Source organism: Panthera tigris, chromosome A1 (genome assembly GCF_018350195.1).
Source record: "Panthera tigris isolate Pti1 chromosome A1, P.tigris_Pti1_mat1.1, whole genome shotgun sequence".
Lineage (NCBI taxonomy): Eukaryota > Metazoa > Chordata > Mammalia > Carnivora > Felidae > Panthera > Panthera tigris.
Window position 1 is genome coordinate 90,947,734 of NC_056660.1, and position 24,196 is coordinate 90,971,929.

The 24,196-nt window shown below is 40.1% G+C and overlaps 1 protein-coding gene across 1 annotated transcript; it reads right to left on the reverse strand.

Moving 5' to 3' along the window:
- Positions 1–8,320: 8,320 nt before the first annotated feature.
- LOC102970242 (olfactory receptor 1361-like) lies at positions 8,321–9,262 on the reverse strand. Its single transcript, XM_007083097.1, has one exon. The coding sequence runs from the start codon at positions 9,260–9,262 to the stop codon at positions 8,321–8,323; it is 942 nt and encodes a 313-aa protein (XP_007083159.1).
- Positions 9,263–24,196: the final 14,934 nt, after the last annotated feature.

Here is a 24,196-nt window from a genome sequence, read left to right on the forward strand (position 1 = left end):
CCAGGACACATGCCCCCTTTGAACTTGGTCAGGTGCAGAGGGATTTCGTGTATCTGCTTATCTGCGTGTTTGTGTGCACGTGAATCTGTTGTTGGAGGTCCCATGCCCTCACCTGCTTTTCCAGCCCTTCTTACCTGGCTGTTCTCTGCTGCTGTGAGATGTGGTCATGGTACCGCCATCTCCACTGGCTCCTTGCTTGACGCTGGATGATACAAAAGTGTCAGCCAGGGCTGAGGACTGAAGAATCTTTGTTGCTCTCCTAGGTCTGGTGTGGATGATTGGGAACAAACAAGCAGATCTTCCTTCCCTGGAGATTAGGACTTTCTTAGGGATCAGGGCAGAAATAGCTGCCAAGGTTGGGTGTCCCCAGGGTGGATTCCCCACAGAGACACACATTTTAAGTGTTTGTTTTTCATATTCTGTCCAGACACAAAAAATAGGAATGAGAGAGACTGGAATCTTGTTCAAATACTTGTTACACAATTTTGGATACTCACATCCTCCTTTCTTAGTCTGTTGTCTGTCTAGGAAATCAGTGACAGGAAGAGTGGGAGGTATGCTTTGTGATGATCAAATACATAATATACATAAACATTTAACCAATTAAGAAACTGTATGAAAAATGTAACAACCACCATAACAGAAAAAGTCAAAAACTCTTAAAAATACAAGAAAAAATTTACTAAATTACACTTTTATTAAAATACTTTATTATGCCTTTCTCAAAACTTAATGATTCTAGTAGGCAAAAATCATGTTAATCAGAGATTTGAATTACCAAATTTAAAGTATGATCTAGTAATTTTAAATAAGTATATATACACATATGCACAATTACACATACATAACATTTTTATATTAATTATATATAAATAATTCCCTAAACCCAGGGAATATTAACTATTATTGAATATCTTATTGGTTATAAGAAAATTTGGGCAACTGGGTGGCTCAGTCAGTTAAGTGTCCGACTTCGGCTCAGGTCATGATCTCACAGTTTGTGGGTTCGAGCCCCATGTCAGGCTGTGTGCTGACTCTCAGAGCCTGGAGCCTGCTTTGGATTCTGTGTCTCCCTCTCTTTCTGCCCCTCTCCTGCTCATTCTCTGTCTCTCTCTGTCTCTCAAAAATAAATAAATGTTAAAAAATTAAAATAAAACTCTTAAAAATTTTCTGAAATCTAAACTTTGGAGACCACACTCTCTGGTCATAAAATAATAAAATTAGAACTCAACAAATATAATACAGAAAGAAAATGAGTTTTTGCTTGATTATTTAAATTTAAGTATACTTTATATAGAGTAAAAATAATCTATTTTAGAGTACAGTTCTGCAAGTTTTTGACAAGTGCATCTAGTGTTGTGACCACCATGATAATCAAAATACCAAACGGTTTGGGGCGCCTGGGTGGCTCTGTCGGTTGGGCATCTGACTTCAGCTCAGGTCATGATCTCACAGTTTGTGAGTTCGAGCCCCACATCGGGCTCTGTGCTGACTGCCTGGAGCCTGCTTCAGATTCTGTGTCCCTTCTCTCTACCTGCCCCTCCCCTGCTCATGCCCTGTCTCTCTCTCTCTTGAAAATAAATAAACATTAAAATTTAAAAAAAAATACCAAACGGTTTAATCATCCTTCAAAATTGCCTTGTGTCCCTTTGTAGGTAACCCCTACCCAAACTCCAGCCCCCAGCAATCATGATATAAGTATATCAATATTGCTGTTCATTTTCCTGTTAAGTAATATTTAATTGTTTTGATGTACCAGCATTTGTTAATCCATTCATTAGTTCAAGGACATTTGCACTGTTTTCTGTTTGATGGATTATGAATAAAGCCACTATAGTTGTTTGTATACAGGGTTTTCTGAACATAACTTTTTATTTTACTTAAATAGATATCTAGGAGTATTGTAGACTGAATGTTTACGTCCCCCAAATTCATATGTTGGAGCCCTAACCCCACTGTAGCTGTATTTGGGGGCAGGGGGGTGTGTGTCTAAGCGAGTACTTAAGGTTAAATGAGGTCACAAGAGTACAGCCCTGTTTTTTTCAAAAAATTTTTTAATGTTTATTTATTTTTGAGAGAGAGAGAGACAGAGTGTGAGTGGGGGAGGGGCAGAGAGAAAGGGGGACAGAGGATCCAAAGGAGGCTCCAGGCTCTGAGCTGTCAGCACAGAGCCCAAAATGGGGCTCGAACCCACAAACCGTGAGATCATGACCTGAGCTGAAATCAAGAGCCGGATGCTTAACCAATTGAGCCACCCAGGCACCCCAGAGTACAGCTCTGTTCTGATAGGATTATTGTCTTAGAAAAAGAGACCCCAAAGAACTCTCTTCCTCTTTCTGCACAGAGGCACTGGGAAAGGTCATATGAGGACAGTGGAAGGTAGTCATGGGCAAGCCAAGAAGATGGCTCTCCCCAGACACTGAATCTGCTGGAAACTTGATCCTGAACACATAACCTCCAGATCCGTGAGGCAATAAATTCTGTTCTTTAAGCTACCCAGTCTGTGGTGTTGTGTGATGGCAGGACACCTAATAAAGCAAGTGTATGTATAACTTTATAAGAAACTCCATTTTCCAAAGTAGGTGTACCATTTACATTCTCACCAGCAATGAAAGTGAGTTGCTATTGCTCTGCACATCCATGATCTTTTCAGGGTTTGGTTTTTAGCAATCTAAAGGGCATGTAGAGTGATTTCATTGCGGTTTTAGTTTGCAAGTCTGAATACTAATGAGGCATGGCATCTTTTGCCCATACATCATCTGGGGTCAAGTGGTCTATTCAAATCTCTTACCCATTTGAAAAATTGAGCTGTTTTCTTATTTTCAAATTTTCAGACTTCTTCACATATTGTGTTTATTAAGCATTTATCAGATGTAGCGTTTGCAAATATTTTCTCTGAGTTTGTGGCTCGTCTTTTCATTTTCTTAAAAGTATCTTCAAAGAGCAAACATTTTACATTTTTCTGAAGTCTGATTTATGATTTTAAATCACATTATGGATCATGCTTATGTTGTCAGACCTACAAAATCTTTGTCTAACCTACGATCACAAAGATTTGTTCCTATGTTTTCCCCTAGAAATTTATAGTTTTTGTTTTACATTAATGTCCATTATCCATTTTGAGTTAATTTTGTGTATCATGTGAGATAAGGATCCGTTTAATTTTTTCTTTATACTCTGCCTATCAAAATATTGCGGTTTATTAAAATATTGTAGTTTATTTATTAAAGAGATTATCTTTTCCACATTTAATTGCTTTGGCACCTTTTTCTAAAATCAATTTAACATAGATGAGTGGGTCTATTTCTGGGTCTATCATGTTCCATTAATGTATGTGTCTATGCTCTGGTCAAAACTATTGTAACTTGATGTTAAGTCTTGAAATCAGGTAGTGTGAATCCTTCAACTTTGTTTTTCTCAAACTCATTCATTTGCCTTGCCATATAAATTTTACAAGCTGTTGTTAATTTCTAAAAAAATTTTTAAATAGTCCATCAAATATTTTTATTTGACTTGTGATAAATCTGTAGGGTATTTGGAGAGCAGTTGGTTTCTTTCTAATATTAAGTCTTCCAATCTGTAAACATCGTGATAGTTTCCATTTCTATGTCTTCTTTGATTTTTTTCAGAAACATTTTATAGTTTTTAGCATAGAGACTTTGCATGCACTCAGTTAAGTGGCCAACTCTTGGTTTTGGCTCAGGTCATGATCTCATGGTTCGTGGGTTCGAGCCCTGCATCAAGCTCTGCACTGACAGCCCAGAGCCTGCTTGGGATTCTCTGTCTCCCTCTCTCTCTGCCCCTCCCCTGCTCATGTTGCTCACATGCTAGCTCTCTCTGTTTCTCAAAAAAAAAAAAAAAAAAAGACTTGGCATATGTTTTAAAATTTAGACTTAAGTAGTTCATGTGTTTTGATATATTATAAATAATACTTTAAAAATTGTTGATTTCCAATTATATACATTGCCGAGATATAGAAATCTGATTGATTTTTATGTGTTGTATCCGATGACCTTGCTAAACTGTGTTCTAGGAGTTTTTTGTTTTCTTGTGAGATTTTTTTTTTTTGTATATTTCTTGGATTTTTGTACCTGGGCAGTAATGTTATCTACCAATGGGTTAGCTTTATTTTCTTCCTTTTCAATCTGTATGTATTTTTTTCCCCTGCTTCATTGCACTGGCTAGGACTTCCAAGTACAATGTTGAATAGGAGTGGTAAGAGTGTATATCTTTGCCTTGTTCCCAGTCTTAGAGGGGAGAACATTTAGTCTTTAACCATGAAATGTGGTATTGGCTTTAGGCTTTGTGTAGAAGCCTGTAGCAGACTGAGGGACTTCGCTTCTATTTGGAATTCACTGAGCTAATTGGGTTTTGAATTTTGTCAAATGCTTTTCCTGCATCAACTAATAAGATCATATCATATTTATTCCTTAGTCCATTTATATGATAGTTACATTAATTGGTCTGAGGTTCTTCTTTTCTGTAATGTATTTGTCAGATTTGAGTATCAAAGTTACTTACGCTGGTCTAATACAATGAGTGGGAATAAGTTCCATCTTCCTGTATTTTCTGAAAGAGTTTGTAGAATACCAATATTGTTTTCTCATTCAGTGTTTGATGGAATTCACCAGCACAACCATTTAGACATGGAGTTTTATTTTTGGAAAAGTTAAAAAAAATTTTTTTTTAATGTCTATTCGTTTTTGAAAGAGAGAGAAACAGAGAGAGAGAGAAAGCACAAGCAGGGGAGGTCCAGAGAGAGAGGGAGACACAGAATCCGAAACAGGCTCCAGGCTCTGAGTTGTCAGCAATTCAGATCATGATCTGAGCTTAACTGACTGAGCCACGTGGGCACCCCTCTTTTTGGAAGATTTAAAAAAAATTTTTTTTAATGTTTATTTTTGACACACACAGAGAGAGACAGGGCATGAGCGGGGGAGGGGCAGAGAGAGAAGGGTACACAGAATCCAAAGCAGGCTCCAGGCTCTGAGCTGTCAGCACAGAGACTGACACGGGGCTCAAACTCACAGACCGCGAGATCATGACCTGAGCTGAAGTCAGACACTCAACCGACTGAGCCACCCAGGCGCCCCGTCTTTTTGGAAGATTTTTAATGAAGATTTCAATTTCTTTAATAGAAATAGAGCTGTTAATAGTTTTGTTTTATTGGATCTGTTGTGGTAAGCAATATATATATATATATTTTTTTTTTTTTTGCTGGAATTTGTCCTTTTTACCTAAGTTGCCAACTTATTAGCATAGAGTTTTAATTGATATTTCTTTATTTTCCTTCAAAAGTCTCCAGGATGTGTAGTTATATTAACTCTATTATTCCTTATATAATGTGTTTTCTCTCTTTTTTTTAATTTTTTTAATTCTTTTATTTATTTTTGAGACAGAGACAGAGCATGAGCGGGGGAGGGGCAGAGAGAGGGGGAGACACAGAATCCGAAGCAGGGTCCAGGCTCTGAACTGGCAGCACAGAGCCTGACGTGGGGCCCGAACTCACGAACTGTGAGATCATGACCTGAGCTGAAGTCGGATGCTCAACCGACTGAGCCACCCAGGTGCCCTTCTCTTTTTTTTTGTAATTAATCTTGCTAGGGTTAACAAATGCGTAATTTAACTGAACCTACTTTTGGTTTTATATTTTCTTTTCTTAGTCTGTATCTCACTGATTTCTGTTTTCGCTTTATTATCTCCTTCATTCTAGTTCTTTTGGATATATTTTGCGTTCTTTTTTGCCCCTATATTTTTAAGCTGGAAGCATGGATCATTGATTACAAACTTTACTCCTTTTTTTTCTATTGTATCATTTTAAAGTTACAAATTTCCCTCTAAACATCCCACACATTATGATACAATTTATTTTCTTTTCCTTTTTTTTTTTTACCTCGTAAAAATCCATTCTAATTTAATGACAAATTGGGAAGCAAACACATGCTCTCTTTTTTTCTAGTTTTATTTTGAAATAGTTGATATACATCACTGTATAAGTTTAAGGCATACAGCATGATGGTTTGATTTACATATATCATGAAATGATTTCCACAGTAAGTTCAGCTTACATCAATCATGTCATATAGATACAATATAAATATATAACTTATTTTTATTATCATCCAGTTGAAAATAGTTACTCATTTCTATTCCATTCTTTGAGAATTAATTTTTCACCAATTGGTCTTTTTAAAAAAAAATGCTAAAGAATATTCTTTAAGTGGAGGGGAACTAGTACCAGAAGGGAATTTGGTGCTTCTGTAATCAAAAATAAGAACAAAAATAGTAAATATCTGAGTAAATATAATAGAGAATTTCTCTACCCTTTGTTCTTTAAATGTGTATGGTGGATGAAAGCAAAAATTATAACAGTGACTTGTATCATCAATATTAAAGACTTTTGCTCTGCAAAAGACTCTGTTAAAAGAATGGAAAGCCAGGTACAGGTACCTATGGGGAAAATATGGACATCACACATCTAACAAAGGACTTCTATCTAGGATATATACAGAACATCCAAAACTCAAAGGTAAAGCGAATTATTCCAACAAAAAATGGGCAAAGGAGTTGAACAGACATTCCACCAAAGAAGGTATGTAGATAGCAAATAAGCACATGAAAAGTTGCTTAACACCCTTAGCAATTAGAAAAATTCAAACTTAGATCCCTTTGAAATAGCATTACACACCAACACCAAATGCTTGTGAGGATGTGGTGCAACTAGACCTACATTGCAGGTGTGAATCCAAAACATTACAGCCATGATGGAAGATGGCTTGGTAATTTCTTGCAAATTCAAATATGGAGTTACGTATGACACGGGATTCTCCCTCTTAGGTATTTACCTGGAGAACAGAAACACAAAGCCTGTATGCTAATTTTTACAGTAGCTTCACCCATTCAATGGAATTCTACTCAGCAATAAAAAAGGAACAAACTGGGGTGCCTGGGTGGCTTAGTTGGTTAAGCATCCGACTTCAGCTCAGGTCATGATGTCATGGTTCATGAGTCCGAGCCCCACGTTGGGCTCTGTGATGACAGCTCAGAGCCTGGAGCCTGCTTCAGTCTCTGTCTCTGTCTCTGTCTCTGTCTCTCTCTCTCTCTCTCTCTGCCCCTCCCATGCTCGTACTCTCTGTCTCAAAAATATATAACCATTAGAAAAAAATTTTTAAAGGAAAAAATTATGGATATATACAACAACATGGATGAATCTGTTGAATGAAAGAAAGCAAGACTGAAAAGGTTACATATATTATAATTCTAACTATATGACATTCTGGAAAAGGCACAACTCAAGAGGTGGAGAATCAATAGTTGCCAGGGGTTAGGAGTGGAGGGAGAGTTTGTCTATAAAGGGATGGCATGTGGGAACTATTTGAGGTAGTAGAGCTGTTCTTTTATCCTACTAGTTATGGTGGTTATACAAACCTGTAGATGTCTTACAACTCATAAAACTGTATATCAAAAAGTGGTCAATTTTCCATATGCAAATTAAAAATGATAAAAATCATTATAACAAACAAAAGTAAAAACGAAAATCACCAAATACTTTGAGAGGAAGTGGTCAGTATCACTCCGGTTCTAAACATTTGTTGTATGGGCTTGGCCAAGTTAACTTTTCTAGGACCTGGTCAAGTTAACTTCTCTAGGACCCAGTTTCCTCATAAAACGATAGGAATATTTGTAGTATCACCTCATGAGGTTGTGTGAGAGCTAAGTGAAATAATACAGAGATACTCCTTCCCATATTGGAATCACTCATTGTCAGTTGTAATTTGACTTATTATCAGTGGCCAGGATTGGTGAAACTTGAGTTGACCCATGTAGTTCTCAGTTGCCATAGATAGCCTGTTTTCAGGTTTTTCTGCTTCTGAGATCTCAAATGCAAATCAGTCTAAATGTGGATTCTTCACTTTTCACATGGAGACCATGTAGAGCAGTTGACTCTAAAAAGCCTGTGTCTAAGTCATTCACAATTCCCAGTCCATCGTGGTGGCCAGCATCTTATAACATTGCTAGGCTCACCCTTAAGAAAATGCATCTGGGCATCACTTGGGATCAATCATCTAATTCACCCAGGCCTCAGTCTAGTTTTTATCTGTGTAAGGAGGGTCACAGGATCAGCCCTTCTTATAGGTAACAAATGAATGATTTTATGACTTATGAGTACCTGTCAGGCTCATTTTAAAGCATGATTGTGGTCACTAATTAGAGAAATAGTTATGGGTGGATTTTGCACCCATCTGGGCCTCAGTAGCCTTTGCAAAATTAAGAAATGTATAATTTCCAGTAGGCTTTTTGGCTCTAAAATTTTCTAATTCTAGAGTCTTGACAAAACTGGCCTCCTAATAATTAGCTTCCTTAAGGCTCCCTTCATGTCACGATTTCTCAGACTATAGATGAAGGGATTGATCAGGGGAGTCACCACTGTGAAGATGACAGTGGCCACCGTGTCTTGGACTGAGTAGGAGGATGAAGGGCGCATATAGACCCCCAGGATTGCCCCATAGAAGAGGGACACCACAGTGAGGTGGGATCCACATGTGGATAGGGCTTTCCTTATTCCCTGAAGAGATGGAAACTTTAACACGTTAGAGAAGATATAGGCATATGAAACAGTGATACATGTGAATGGTGTAATCGACATAAGCCCACCTGCAATGGATACCATCAACTCATTGATAAAGGTATCAGAACAAGACAGCTTTAGAACTGCATAGGGGTCACAGAAAAAGTGATGCACAGTATTGTTGAAACAAAAGGTGAGTCGGACCATGAGAAGAGTGTGTAGGAGAGCATGCAGGTTTGTAATGACCCAAGAGACCACCACCAGAAGGATACAGAGTTTGGGCTTCATGATCATGCTGTAGTGGAGTGGGCAACAGATGGCTACATAACGGTCATAGGCCATCACACTCAGAAGGAACCCATCCATGTTGATGAAAGTGATGAAGAAGTAGATCTGGGTCATGCATTCCACATAAGAGATAGACTTGCTTCCCAGTATGTGATTCAGCAGCATCTTGGGGGTTGTGACTGATGAAAAGCAGATGTCGATGCAGGAGAGGTTAGCCAAGAAGAAGTACATGGGGGTATGGAGATGACTGTCACAGCCGATGGCTAGGATGATGAGAATGTTCCCAATGATGGTGACCAGGTACATCCACAAGAACAGCCCAAAGAGAATCTCTTCCTGCTTTGACTGCCCAGAGAGTCCCAGGAGAAGGAATTCTGTGACCGTAGTCTGGTTGTCTCTATCCATGTCTGCAGGGGAGAAAATGTGGTCGAAATAAAAGGAAATATGGGGCACTTGGGTGGTTCAGTCGGTTAAGTGTCTAATTTCAACTTGGGTCATGATCTAATGGTTCATGGGTTCAAGCCCCGCATCAGGCTCCCTGCTGTCAGCACAGAGCCTGCTTCAGATCCTCTGTCCTCCTCTCTCTCTGCTCCTCCCCCTCTCATTCTCTCTCCCTCTCTCTCTCTAATATAAATAAATATTTAAAAAAAATTTTTAAGTAAAAGGAAATGTTTAATTGAGTTCCATTTACCATTTAGAGATTGTAATGTTTTAATGGTACCAGATCCAAAGTTTACTTCTTAATTAATCTCACTTTAAATATAAAAGTAGATAAACAATAATACATCATCATTTGAGTAAATTTTTTATGATACTGGTTTTGTCATTGATAACACACATTAGATAATTCTACAGAGTTAGCTTTCCTGAAGTAAATAGCTGGTTAATTTCCATAATTTTAATTTATGTTTATTATCTTTGATTACATACAGCTTACTTCATACTTCACTAACATTCAATGAATATCCGGTGTGTGGAGCTATTTTCCCACACATAATTTTTTAGTTTATGAATGATGAATTCAGTCATTCATAGATAGGAAGACTGAGAAGAGGAATCAGAGATAAAAACCCTGAGACTCAGAGAGATTCAGTGATAGCACATTAGAATGACAGAACTCATAACATTTACAGTCCTAAAACAGTTAAATTCCCTTTTCTTCAAACTCCTCCTTAGTTTTACCTCTACATTTTGATTAACTACCATTTATGGAGAATACAGCCAAGTGAAAAAACAACCAACATAGCCAGGCATCCAGACTCCTTCTTTACATGTAGTTCATCACTTTATCCTTATTAACATCTGTAAATTTTAGGAATAACAAGCTTCATCAAACAGAAGGAATAAATAAAGCCAGGAGATTTAACCATTTGTTCAAGGCCACAAGTTCTTTTACCTGAATGTGGGGGATAAGCTTAGGAATCCCCAGGGTTTACACCAATGGGTTAACAAGGCATAAAGAACTATAAAGTCATAAAATGCTCACACCCGAGTTTGGGTAAACCAGATTGGCACCCCAAGAATAGGGAATTGCAAAGACACCCTGAGAATAGGGAGGCACAAAGGTTCCAGGAATAGGGAGATGCAAAGGCACCCCAAAATAGAGAGGGGGTGCAGAGCCCCCAGAATAGAGAGGGAGAGGCAAAGGCCTAAAATAAGAATGGTGCAAAGTTGCCCAATACATAGGTATATGAAATAAACAAGATTAGATATTCAGGGTGAAAGCACCCCAAATTTAGTACTATAGCGAAAAGCTGCTTTCACAGGAGGATAGGACCAGGTTAGGTAAATTGGTGAATTGGACTACGGACCACTGCGCTGCAGGCAAAACAGCCCAGAGTGGAGATGGTTAAAAAAAGAAAAGGTGCCTTATTAACCCTGTGGTTATTCCCCCGTCTCATCCCCTAGGCTAGCAAAGATACACAGGCACAGTGCCTCCTGTCTGCTGTTAACAACCATCTCCCCATCTGTCTGGTGCCCGGATTTTGTTTTATATTGACCCAAACCCCAAACACTGTATACCTTCAAAACCCGCTTTTCCCTCACGTCCCCAAGTTAATGTCCATAGTTTCTTTGTCTTTTTGTACATGCCCATCACGTTTGTAAGCCTTCTGATCTGAATAAATATGGGGCAAGGACCCTTATTCAGGGCTCTTGTCTTTTTCCCGGAAATTAGCCATCTCTCACTTTAATCCTGCGTCTGCTCTTTTGCTGGCCAAAAGAGAACTTTAGACTTAGAGTCAACGACACCTGAATAAAATGCTACTGTATACAACTCCCTCAAATTCTTTCTGGGTGTCTCCTACATTTTCCCAGGATTATTCTACTTTTAGGCTTTGAAGGATGTGCCTGGAGGTTTGTCCTCAATGTTGTGACCACATGGCATAAAAACGTCCTTGCTATCACTCACAACTGTTGGCTTGAATAAGCTAAGTGTGCTGGTGAGGTCTCTGTGCACAGGATTTTGCAAAGAGACCTCTTTTCCCTCTTGTGCTAGCCAAAATGCAATCAGCTGGATTGTGGCACTTGGTATTATTTTTGAAGAGGAAGGCAAGTTCCTAGGGTGAAATTATGGGGTATATCTGAGTGACATTCCTAGCATGAAGAAATTAGTATAGGCAGGAGGAGTCAGATAAAGCACTGTGGCTGTGATAGCCATGGAAGAATTCAGGGTTTGGATGGTAAAGAGGATGGGACATGGCCTTCCTGATTAAGAACTAAAACCCGGGGTGGTAAGCAGAAGGAGGAAAGGGAGGAGACTCACAGGTTAAGTGGCTTGACTGGCTGGGGCAACAGATGTTACAGGTATAATTTTAGGGGGATTGGTTATAGCAACAGTGAAGTGTTCTAGCACTTCCAGAGTTAAATTAGTAAAACCATTGTAAAATTCTGACATCTGAAGGCATTTTCTCATAAGTCATATCACAGGATAAAAGTGTAGAAAGGCAGTACCAGGTTGTAGCCAGAGTTACTGAAAGTAGGCGCTCCAGGGCAAGGATGCCTAATGGGGGACGTAGAAGTTGGAGGGCAGGGCTTGCGTCAAGGAAAACCCAAACCTGGGGTGCCTGGGTGGTGCAGTTGGTTAAACATCTGACTCTTGATCTTGGCTCAGGTCTTGATCTCACAGTTTGTGAGTTCCAGCCCCGCTTCAGGCTCTGTGCTGATCGCAGGGACTCTTGCTGGGGATTCTGTCTCTCCTCCTCTCTGCCCCTCCCCTGTTTATACTTTCTCTCTCAAAATAAATAAGTAAACTTAAAAAAATTAAAAAAAGAATTGTTCGATCTCACTCTGAAATAGTTGTTTATAACAAAAAAAAAAAGTTGTATTTATGCAGCCTTTTTCCTTGTGTCTGAACAGCACATGTGAATATTCTGGTTTTAATTGCAGGCTGTTCTCCATAATGAAAATGGGGGTAAAAGTTGCAAGTGATATAGTAGAATGGAAGTGGGTCTTTTCCTCTTGTCTGGGAACTGTGGAAAAGGTCCATAAGGGCCTTTTAGGTCAATAGGCTCTAAATAACCCAAACTCTGTGCTGGGAAATCTGCCAGCATTAGGGTTAGCTCCTGCTGCCGGTGTTTGCTGGGATAATACTATCAGGAGCACAATTAATACTGCCCCCAAACCCCCAAGTCCTGTCGTGAGAGAGATGGGAGCAGAAAGAGCAATGATTCTGGAGAAAGTCTGTGCCCTCTCATTACACCCCACAGGGAGAGGGAAGTGGGCTTCCTGGTCCCCAACTCTGAGTGTGGAGACCTCCAAAAAAGTCCCACCAAAGACTGGAGATGCTTGCACCGTGGGGAGACCATCTGTTGGTTTCCTGACTGGGCATATGGGCTTGCTGATCAGCCCTCACTCTCCCAGAGCAGGGAAGAGAAAATGGGCAGAGATGGGAGAACGGAGAGAAGGAAGAAGGCTGGCAGAGAAGCTAGCTGTGTGCCATTGCAAGGACGTGTGAGTTCCCTGAGCACTGGTGGCCCCTGTGGAAGACATGTTACAGCTACTTCATAGGACAAAATCTGTGCCTTCCAGGAAAGGGGAGTTCTTCAGTAACATAAACGCCGTTTGGGTGGGACTGGGGAAGGGGCGGGAGGTTACAGGGGTTGAGTGAGAGCTGAGACCCTCTCTGAGACCCTCTCTGACCCTCTCTGAGCCCGCTCTGAGACCCTCTGGTAATCCCTGGAAAATCCCCTATGAGCAGCCCACAGAGATAAAAGCCCATAAGTGAGGGGTGCCTGGGTGGCTCAGTAGGTTAAGCATCCAACTTCAGCTCAGGTCATGATCTCATGGTTCCTGAGTTCCTGAGTTTGAGCCCCGAGTTGGGCTCACTGCTGTCAGGGCAGAGCCTTCCTCGGATCTTCTATCCCCCTGTCTCTCTGCCCCTCCCTTGTTCGTGCTGTCTCTCTCTGTCTCTCAAAAATAAACAAACAACAACAACAAAGCCCATAAGTAAGACAGACAAGCCAGAAGAGCAGCAAATAGGAACAGAGGAGAGACAGCTCCCTTACTTGGTCAAGGAGAGTACCCCTACTAGATTTCCCCCCTCTCTTTCTTTCTCCAAATCAGGAAGAGTACATCTACCAGCATCCCCCTCCCCTTCCATACTCCAAGCCAAGGCACATTGTGAGAGAGTAGAACACAAGAGATCGAAGATTTAGACTGTTCTTGACCACTTTAAAGCACCATTTTTATAGTATGCAATGGCTTAAAATGAATGAATCTGGCCAGGATGTTTTTAGGAGACCTGCCAATAGAAGATCAGTTACTAGAAAAAATAATCTCTTGTTTCATGGTTTAAACCCCAGCAGGTGGAGATTCCACAGTGAGTAGGAGATATGGCAATTCCTCTTACTCTGAATGGATATTCACCACCCACCCCGTGAATATTCATTCAATCTCTCATGCAGCTTCCTGTTAACAAGAGTGCTAACTAATCTTTTTAAAAAGATTTTATTTATTTATTCTTGAGAGAGAAAGAGAGAGAGTGTGTGCAAGCAGGGGAGGGGCAGAGAGAGAGAGGGAGACACAGAACCGAAAGCAGGCTCCTGGCTCTGAACTGTCAGCACAGAACCAGACTCAGGCTCAAACTCAAGAACTGTGAGATCATGACCTGAGCCAAAGATGGATGCTTAACCAACTGAGCCACCCAGGCACCCCTATATAACTTACCTATGTGGATGCCTGGTTTCCTGCACTAATCTCTTCTGAGTCTCGGTAGCACGTGGCTGTCTCTGAGACATCTGGTCTTCAGCATTGAGGGTTTGTGTTCCTGGACCTCAAAACCAGAGCTGCTGAGTGCCCAGACCCCAGCCCAAGCCAGCTCCCCTCTGTGGGGCTCTTTGTGGCATCCAAGGAGCTTCTCCTTCTGGGACACCTCAATAGTGGATGGACAAACACAAGGAAGCAACTGGCAGAAAGGTGCAGAGTAGGGACAGCATGGGAGGGTCTCGAATGTCTGCCAGAAGACTCTCTGTTGTGGGGCTCTTTTAAGAGCCTGCAGTCACTGACCCTAGCGCCACTAACCTGAGCTGTCTCCTTCGTCTCCCACTGCTGCTTTTCTATGTCCTCCTTGGAAACGTGCCTACTCTGTCCTGCAGTGGACAGCACATCCTGAAAAGAGAGACTTGTACATGTCAAACCAGGACACATGCCCCCTTTGAACTTGGTCAGGTGCAAAGGGATTTTACGTGTCTGTTATTCCAAAGGTAAATCTATATGTTTATGTTCACGTGAATCTGTCTGTTGTTGGAGGTCCCGTGTCCACACCTGCTTTCCAGCCCTTCTTACCTGGCTGTTCTCTGCTGTGAAATGTGGTCATGGAACCCCCATCTCCATTGGCTCCTTGCTTGACCCTGGATGATTCAACAGTGTCAGCCAGGGCTGAAGACTGAGGAACCTGTTCTCACTGGAGGAGAATATTTAGAGTTAGATAGATAATGTGGTTCTCTCAGGTCTGGCTTCGATGATTGGGAACAAATAAATAGATCTTCCTTCCCTGGAGGTTGAGACTCCCTTAGGGACCAGGGCAGCCACAGTTGCCAAGGTTGGGCATCCCCAGGGTGGATTCCCCCTGGCTCCACTAGAGGCGCACTTACCAACCACTCTGTTCCTATTCTCTCTGGACACAGCTATCTCTGCTTGAGGGGAACTCCGTTTAGTGCTCAGACTTGATGCTTCCCACTGCCTCAAGAATGTCTCCTCTCCTGCCTGTGTCACCTTGTATCTTGTTCTGTGCCCAAAATAGACCTGAAGAAAAATTGTAGAACAAGTGAAATTGGCCCACATACATTGGTAGCATCTCTGTTCTGTACACTTTGCCCCTGAACTGACTCTTTTGTATAATCTGTAAGGTTTTAGGACCCTGGATTCTTTCTTCTTTCAAATACAAAGTTTGATCTGTTGGTTTGTACTAAGAAATTAATTATGGGTTTTGTTTTGAGAGAGAGAGAGAGATTGAATGTGCACAGGGGAGAGGCCAAGGGAGAAGGAGACATAGAACTGTAAGCAGGCTCCACGCCCAGCACGGAGCTTCACGCAGGGTTCCATCTCACAATCATGAGATCATGACCTGAGCCAAAATCAAGAGTCAGATGCTTAACTGACTGAGCCACCCAGATGCCCCCCTAAGAAAGTGAATATTAAGAGCAGAACCTCAAATCTGTATTTTAACATGTAATAGTGACTGTGTCCCTGGCACAGGAAATCAGAGGCACCACCTAGAGATATTTGCCTGAAGACAGAGGGTAGAGTATAGTGGGTATGGGCTGTGTATGGAGTCATTTAAATAGTTATCTACTGGCTATTGGAATTTGGGTGTGTATTTCTAAGTTTCCATTTGTATGTCCCACAAAAAGCAAAATTTTTAATTTTTTTTTAACGTTTATTTATTTTTGAGACAGAGAGAGACAGAGCATGAACGGGGGAGGGTCAGAGAGAGGGAGACACAGAATCTGAAACAGGCTCCAGGCTCCGAGTTGTCAGCACAGAGCCTGACGAGGGGCTCGAACTCACGGACCGCGAGATCATGACCTGAGCCTAAGTCGGCCGCTTAACCGACTGAGCCACACAGGCGCCCCCAAAAAGCAAAATTTTTAAAAGGTGAGTTTTCAAAATTCACCTTTAAAAAAAAATTTTTTTTTTTTAATTTTTTTTCAACGTTTTTTTATTTATTTTTGGGACAGAGAGAGACAGAGCATGAACGGGGGAGGGGCAGAGAGAGAGGGAGACACAGAATCGGAAACAGGCTCCAGGCTCCGAGCCGTCAGCCCAGAGCCTGACGCGGGGCTCGAACTCACGGACCGCGAGATCGTGACCTGGCTGAAGTCGGACGCTTAACCGACTGCGCCACCCAGGCGCCCCTAAAAAAATTTTTTTTTAATGTTTATTTGTTTTTGAGAGAGACGGAGTGTGAGCTGGGAAGGGGCAGAGAGAGGGAGACACAGAATCCAAAGCAGGCTCCAGGCTCCGAGCTGTCAGCACAGAGCCCGATGTGGGGCTTGAACTCACGAATCATGAGATCATGACCTGAGCCGAAGTCAGACGTTTAACCGACTGAGCCACCCAGATGCCCCCACAAAACTCACCTTTTAAAAAAAGAAAAAAGAGGGGCACCTGGCAAGCTCAGTACATAGAGTGTATAACTCTTGATCTCGGGGTTGTGAGTTCAAGCCTCATGTTAAGTGGAGAGATTACTTTAAAAAATAAAAACCTTTAAAACTATATAAATAATTTTAAAAAGTACACAAATATGAAGTTGGCCAGAAATGTTTATGTAAAAAATTAGAGAAAAGGAGTGACACGATTAATTACAGATAAAGCAGTAATAAAGTTAACCAGAAGCATAAATCATAAAAGAGTAATATTTTATAATAGAGGAAAAACTCATAGAAACTCAAATGAAACATCAAATGAAGCAATGTAACAATAGTTTCCGTAAAGCAAAAGCTCATAATGGCAGAGATTTTGTTTAAACAGTGAAGAAATTTTGATTTAAAATACATCCATTTCCACTCTGGAAATAGAGATTACACATTCTTTTTCAAGCCCAAGGAACAATCACAAATAGTGACCATTTTTTAGGCTACCACAAAAGCTATTAACAGAGTCCCCAAACAGTGATTTTAGAGGCTACATTCTCTTACAGTCTCCATTACATAATCAAAAATTGGAAACCAAAAATCCAAATGTAAAAAGAAGTGTCCAGTTGATAAAGTTTAAAGCATTGTTTATAATTTTCATATCAAAAAGAATATTAAAACCAAATAATTTATAAATTAAAGAAAACATTAATATAAAAACCTATGGGAAAATGGCTTTCAATGCTCTTGTTAATAATGAATATAAAAAATAAATAAATCAAGTATCTGGTGAAGCATTTTTTAAAAGTTTATTTAATTTACTTTTTTAGTAATCTCTGCACCCAACATGGGGCGCAAACTCATGACTCTGAGATCAAGAGTAGTGTGCTCTACCAACTGAGCCAGCCAGGCACCCCTCAAGCATTTTATTTTTTAAATTACTTTAGTCAAATAAATATATTAGTACAGCTTTGAAAGTCAAACAAGTCTTTAGATGGAAAACCCAGTTCCCTAATGTTCATCTCTCCACCCCTGGGTCCCACTGCCCAGTGTAAGCACTTTTATATTTTTCTGAATAGTATACCTATAATGCTACTTTTTATTGAAGTATAGGTGACACACAATGCTACATTAGTTTCAGGTATATAATGCTTCTTTAAAATTGTTTTATTTGGGGCGGGGGGAGAGAATCCCAAGTGGGCTCCGCACTGCGCATGGGCTCCATCTTATGGCCCTGGGATCATGACCTGAGCCAAAGTCAAGAGTCAGATGTTCAACTGACTGAATCACCCAGGCACCCCTATAATGCTATCTTTGATTTTTGATTTGCAACCTTATCTATACCCTCTTCCCATTTGAAAGGGTGACTGTCCCATTTCCTCTTCCTCAAATCCTTTTAATACAGGCACATCGCATTTTGGGGGCATGTCAATATTTATTATTGACATTCTGACTCTGTTATTCACTGTTGGTGTACTTATCTTAATTATTTTCCTGTACAACTTTTGAATGTCCCTGAAATTAATCATTGCCTAGTTTTTTCATTTGTTTGATTTTTATGCCTTTATTCTTTCCCTATTCCAAAATTAGTTCTTTCTTATTTTGAGTTTTATTTGACAGGCAATAAACATTACTCATTTAAGGGTACACTTGGATGACTTTTGATACTCGTGTGCATGACCACAATCAAGGTACGAAATGGTTCCATCATCCTAAAGGTTTTCTTGTTTCCCTTTACAGCTAGTACCCTTTCAGGACCACATAGGTTCTTTGAATTATTATATAAATTATGATATCAGTTTGGCAATTTCTATGAGAAATCCTGGTGAAGTTTTGATTGAGATTGCATGGAATTTTATCAATTAAGAATTGACAGCTTAACAATATTTAGTCTCCTGGCCTAAGAGTAGAGAATATTTCTACATTTTAAAAGGTTTTCTAAAAAAATAAATAAGAGGTTTTCTTTAATTTCTCTCATGAATGTTATTTTTAGTTTTTAGTGTACAGATTGCTCATATTTTTGACAGCTTTAAACACTAAATATTTCACTTTTTAAAATGTTTTATTTTTGAGAGAGAGAGAGAAAGGCAGAGAGAGAGGCAGAGACAGAGAGAGAGAGACAGAGAACGAGTAGGGGAGGGGCAGAGAGAGAGGGAGACACAGAATCCGAAGAAAGCTTCAGGCTCTGAGCTGTCAGCACAGAGCCCGATGTGACACTCGAACCCACAAACCACAAATTCATGACCTGAGTCGAAGTCAATGTTCAACCAACTAAGCCACCCAGGCACCCCTAAATATTTCATATTTTTATGTTACTGTAAGTGGTACTAATTTTTAATTTGAATTTTTTATTATTTGTTTTTATATGATTTAAAAAATATTGATCTTGAATCCTGAAACTTTGTGAAATTAACTCTAGTAGATTGTTTATAATTCCACCAGAAATTCTACATGAATGATTATTGTTTCCACTCACACAGGCAATTTTACTTCTGTCTTTCTAATCCAGTTGTGTTTTAATGAAGGTATTTTCTGCTCACAACACTTCTGATAACAAATGTATGGGTTTTGTCTTGTTTTTTATTTTTTTCGCCCCACACTGATGACCAGTTCTCTATCCTAACCCTCAGGATACCAACTCAGTGTCCTACAATTAAATTCAGTGCTGACACTATCCTGACCTAGCACAGACCCCAGAGGTTAAGGGCTCTGTCCTACAAGGCTGACCTCAGATGCCAGTTACAATTAGTTGGTCCCAGGTTACCCGCACTCTGTCTAATTTGGCTACAAATTGAGGTTTCCATGACCTCCTCCTCAGGGTAGATAATTTTCTCTAGTGGCTTATAGAAATCAAGGAAACACTTTACTTACTGTTACTGGTTTATTATAAAGGACATTGTAAAAGATACAAATAAATAGCCAAATGGAGAAGCACCATAGGGAAAGGCCAAGGGTGGCCCTCATGCAGGAGCTTCTGCCCCCATGGAGTTTGGGGTGTGCCACCCTCCTGACACGCAGGTGCTCTCTGAAGCTCTCTGAATCCTGTTGTTTAGGAATTTTTATGGTGACTTCATTACGTAGGCATGAAAGGTTAAATCATCGGCCATTGGTGATTAACTCAATCTCTAGTGACTCCTCCCTCCCTGGAGTTGGGGAACTGGGGCTAAAAGTTCCAACTGTCTGGCACCTGGGTGGCTTAGTCAGTTAAGCATCCAACTCTTGGTTTTGGCTCAGGTCATGATCTCATGGTTTGTGGGTTCAAGCCTCGCATGGGACTCTGTGCTGATGGTGTGGAGCCTGCTTGGGATTCTCTCTTGCCCTCTCTCTCTGCCCCTCCCCTCCCCTCTCGCTCAAAATAAATGAATAAACATTTTTTAAAAAAGGTTTCAACTGTCTAATGACCTAGTTGGTTCCTCTGGCAACCAGCCCCCATCTGGAGGCTATCTTGGGGCACACCAAGGGTCACTTCATTAGCATGCACTTAGGTAATATCCAAGGGGATTATTATGCATAACACAATATGGTCCTTTCATCCCCATCACTCAGGAAATCCCAATGGTTTTCAAAGTTCATGTGCCAGGAACTAGGGAGGAAGATTAAATATATATGTCCAATTACATCACATTTTTATTTCTTTTTATTGCCTCATTATACTGGCTGGAACATCCAGTACAATATTGAATGGAAGTGGTAAGAAGATACATCCCTGTCTTATTCCTAATTTTAAGGGGAAAATAGTCACCCTTTCAACATTAAGTATGATGTTAGCTGTAGGTTTTTCATATGTGACTTTAATCAAGTTGAGCAAATCTCCTTCTGTTCTTATTGAATGGTTTTATTATGAATGTATACTGAATTTTGTCTATTGCATTTACTAGGGCTATTGGGATTGTTTTCCTTTTTAACTTTGTATTTTTTTTAAGTTTTTTAAAATTTATTTTGAGATAGAGAGCATGCACACACACAGTCACTGGCAAGTGGGAGGGGCAGAGGGAGAGAATCCCAAGCAGGCTCTGCACTGTCAGCGCAGAGCCCCATGCAGGGCTTGAACTCATAAACCAGGAGATCATGACCTGAGCTGAAATTGGACTCTTAATGGACTTAGCCACACAGGTGCCCTGTTTTTTTTCTTAATTAATACAGTGAATAATACGGATTGAATTGCTAATGTTAATCCAAGTTTGCATTCCTGGGGTAAAGCCCATATAGTCATATGTATTATCCAATTCAGATATGATGGGATTTGAGTTTCTAAAATTTTGTCTAGGATTATTGAATCTGTATTCATAAAGGACATTGGTCTGTTATTATAATGTTTTATAAAATGAATTGGGAAGCATTCACATCTTTTCAATTTTCTGAAAGAATTTGTGTAGGGTTTTATTATACATTTCTTAAAAGTTTGATAGAATTCAGCAGTTGAAGCCATCTGGGCATTAAGTGTTTTTGTGTGTGTGTGGGGGGGGAGTTTTTAACTACAAATTCCGTTATTAATTAGGTATTGAGCTAGTTCAGTTATCTGTTGTTGAGTGAGCTTTGATAGATTGTCTTTCATAAAATTGTCCATTTCATTGGGGCACCTGGGTGGCTTAGTTGGTTGAGCGTCCAATTTTGGCCCCAGTCATGATCTCAGTTTGTGGGGTCTTGCCCCACATTAGGCTCTGTGCTGGCATCTCAGAGCCTGGAGCTAGCTTCAGATTCTTTGTCTCTCTCTCTCTCTCTCTCTCTGCCCCTCCCCTGCTCATGCTTTGCCTCTCTCTCTGTCTCTAAAATAAACATTAAAATTTTTTTAAACTGTCCATTTCATCTAATTTATCAACTTTAGTGGAATAAAGTTGTTCGTAATAATCTCTTATTATCCACTTGATATCTGTATAATCTATACTGATTTACCTCTGTCATTCTTTGTATTAGTCATTTCTGTCTTATTTTTTCCTGATTGACTTCGCTAGAGGTTTACTGGTGTTTTCATCTTCTTAGTGAACCAGCCTTCAGTTTTATTAATTCTCACTGTTACCTATCTGTTTTCTATTTCATTGATTCACACTGTCAAAGAAAAAATCAGAACTGGATGTTAATTAAAGTGGCAAAAACAGATTTTATTCAGGATTATTGCAATAGGGGGATAGAATCCTCAGTACAGAGCCAGGCTTAATTCAGAATACAGCATGAGCAAGTGGGAATTTATCGTCAAGGAGCAAGGTGAAGGGCAGTGGTTGGAAAATTGCTAAGAGGAGACACCAGGTGTAATGGGGGACTCTAGTTAAGCTGAGCAAACGGGGTGGGGTGTGGGCACCTGGGAGGTTCAGTCGGTTAAGCATCCAACTTCAGCTCAGGTCATAATCTCAGAGTTCGTGGGTTCGAGCCCTGCGTCAGGTTCTGTGCTGACAACTTGGAGCCTGGAGCCTGCTTTGGATTCTGTGTCTCCCTCTCTCTCTGCCCCTCCCCCGCTCATGCTCTGTCTCTCTCACTCACTCAAAAATGAATGAACATTAAAATAAATAAACAAACAAACAAACCGACTGAACAGGATTCTAGTTCAACCGACCGAACAGGATTGTTTGCTCAAGACAGGCCAGAGTGAGTAGACCTCACTTGGAGGATGATGGAAGATGAGGAACCCTACCAGTTACAGGGAGTGGCCAGATATCAAGGGTGGGAGATTCTGTTTAAACTGACTGTGCCTGGTTCTTGTAAAACTGGATTTTAGAAGGAAGTACACAAGTGGGCCTAAGAGAAGGTTCCAGAGCCTGACTAAAGTTTGGTCCAGGGAAAAATCTTTGTCAACAGTCGGATCTTTATTATGTTCTTTCTTCTGCTTACTTTGCAGAATGTCTGCAACTAGACATTCATGTGTTCAGTTTGTTAAGATAAAATTTAGGTGATTGATTTGAGACCTTTCTCTCTTTCTCTCTTGTCCAACTTTATTGAGGTATTAGTGATAAACTTGTAAGATAAGGTGTAATTGGTGGTGACTTTATGTATGTATAGTTTTTCTTTTCTAATATAAGCAGCGTTTCACAGTTTGTAATATGCATCTTTCCCTTATCACATCCTACGTGAAATTGATACAAGACTAATTCATGCATAATAAAAGAACCTTGTGCCAGTGTACTTCCACTTCTCCTCTCCTGATCTTTGTCATACATTTTGCTCTTACATATATTATAAGCCCCATGCTACATTGTTAATATTGTTTTAACGACTACATTTTAAAGAGATTTAAATCATAAAAGAACATTTTATGTAACCATGTAGTTATTTCCATGCTATAAAATGTGCAGTCAAATACATTATTACTATTGTGCTTTAAACAAGTGACTATCTTTAATAGAAATTAAAAATAAGAAAAAAAAAGACCCCTTTGTCTTCACTTAACTCCTTTTCCAGCACTCTTTATTTTTTTGTGCAGACCTAGGTTTCTGACTGATATCATGTGTCCCTTCCTTTTTTTTTTTATTTTTTTATTTTTTTATTTTTTAATATATGAAATTTACTGTCAAATTGGTTTCCATACAACACCCAGTGCTCATCCCAAAAGGTGCCCTCCTCAATACCCATCACCCACCCTGCCCTCCCTCCCACCCCCCATCAACCCTCAGTTTGTTCTCAGTTTTTAACAGTCTCTAATGCTTTGGCTCTCTCCCACTCTAACCTCTTTTTTTTTTTTTTTTTTTTTCCTTCCCCTCCCCAATGGGTTTCTGTTATGTTTCTCAGGATCCACATAAGAGTGAAACCATATGGTATCTGTCTTTCTCTGTATGGCTTATTTCACTTAGCATCACACTCTCCAGTTCCATCCATGTTGCTACAAAAGGCCATATTTCATTTTTTCTCATTGCCACGTAGTATTCCATTGTGTATATAAACCACAATTTCTTTATCCATTCATCAGTTGATGGACATTTAGGCTCTTTCCATAATTTGGCTATTGTTGAGAGTGCCGCTATAAACATTGGGGTACAGGTGCCCCTATGCATCAGTACTCCTGTATCCCTTGGATAAATTCCTAGCAGTGCTATTGCTGGGTCATAGGGTAGGTCTATTTTTAATTTTCTGAGGAACCTCCATACTGTTTTCCAGAGCGGCTGCACCAATTTGCATTCCCACCAACAGTGCAAGAGGGTTCCTGTTTCTCCACATCCTCTCCAGCATCTATAGTCTCCTGATTTCTTCATTTTGGCCACTCTGACTGGCGTGAGGTGGTATCTGAGTGTGGTTTTGATTTGTATTTCCCTGATAAGGAGCGACGTTGAACATCTTTTCATGTGCCTGTTGGCCATCCGGATGTCTTCTTTAGAGAAGTGTCTATTCATGTTTTCTGCCCATTTCTTCACTGGGTTATTTGTTTTTCTGGTGTGGAGTTTGATGAGCTCTTTATAGATTTTGGATACTAGCCCTTTGTCCGATATGTCATTTGCAAATATCTTTTCCCATTCCGTTGGTTGCCTTTTAGTTTTGTTGGTTGTTTCCTTTGCTGTGCAGAAGCTTTTTATCTTCATAAGGTCCCAGTAATTCACTTTTGCTTTTAATTCCCTTGCCTTTGGGGATGTGCCGAGTAAGAGATTGCTACGGCTGAGGTCAGAGAGGTCTTTTCCTGCTTTCTCCTCTAAGGTTTTGATGGTTTCCTGTCTCACATTCAGGTCCTTTATCCATTTTGAGTTTATTTTTGTGAATGGTGTGAGAAAGTGGTCTAGTTTCAACCTTCTGCATGTTGCTGTCCAGTTCTCCCAGCACCATTTGTTAAAGAGACTGTCTTTTTTCC

What these genes read in the sequence shown, in the direction of transcription:
- LOC102970242 (XM_007083097.1), bottom strand. Translation starts at nt 9,262, where the DNA reads ATGGATAGAGACAACCAGACTACGGTCACAGAATTCCTTCTCCTGGGA.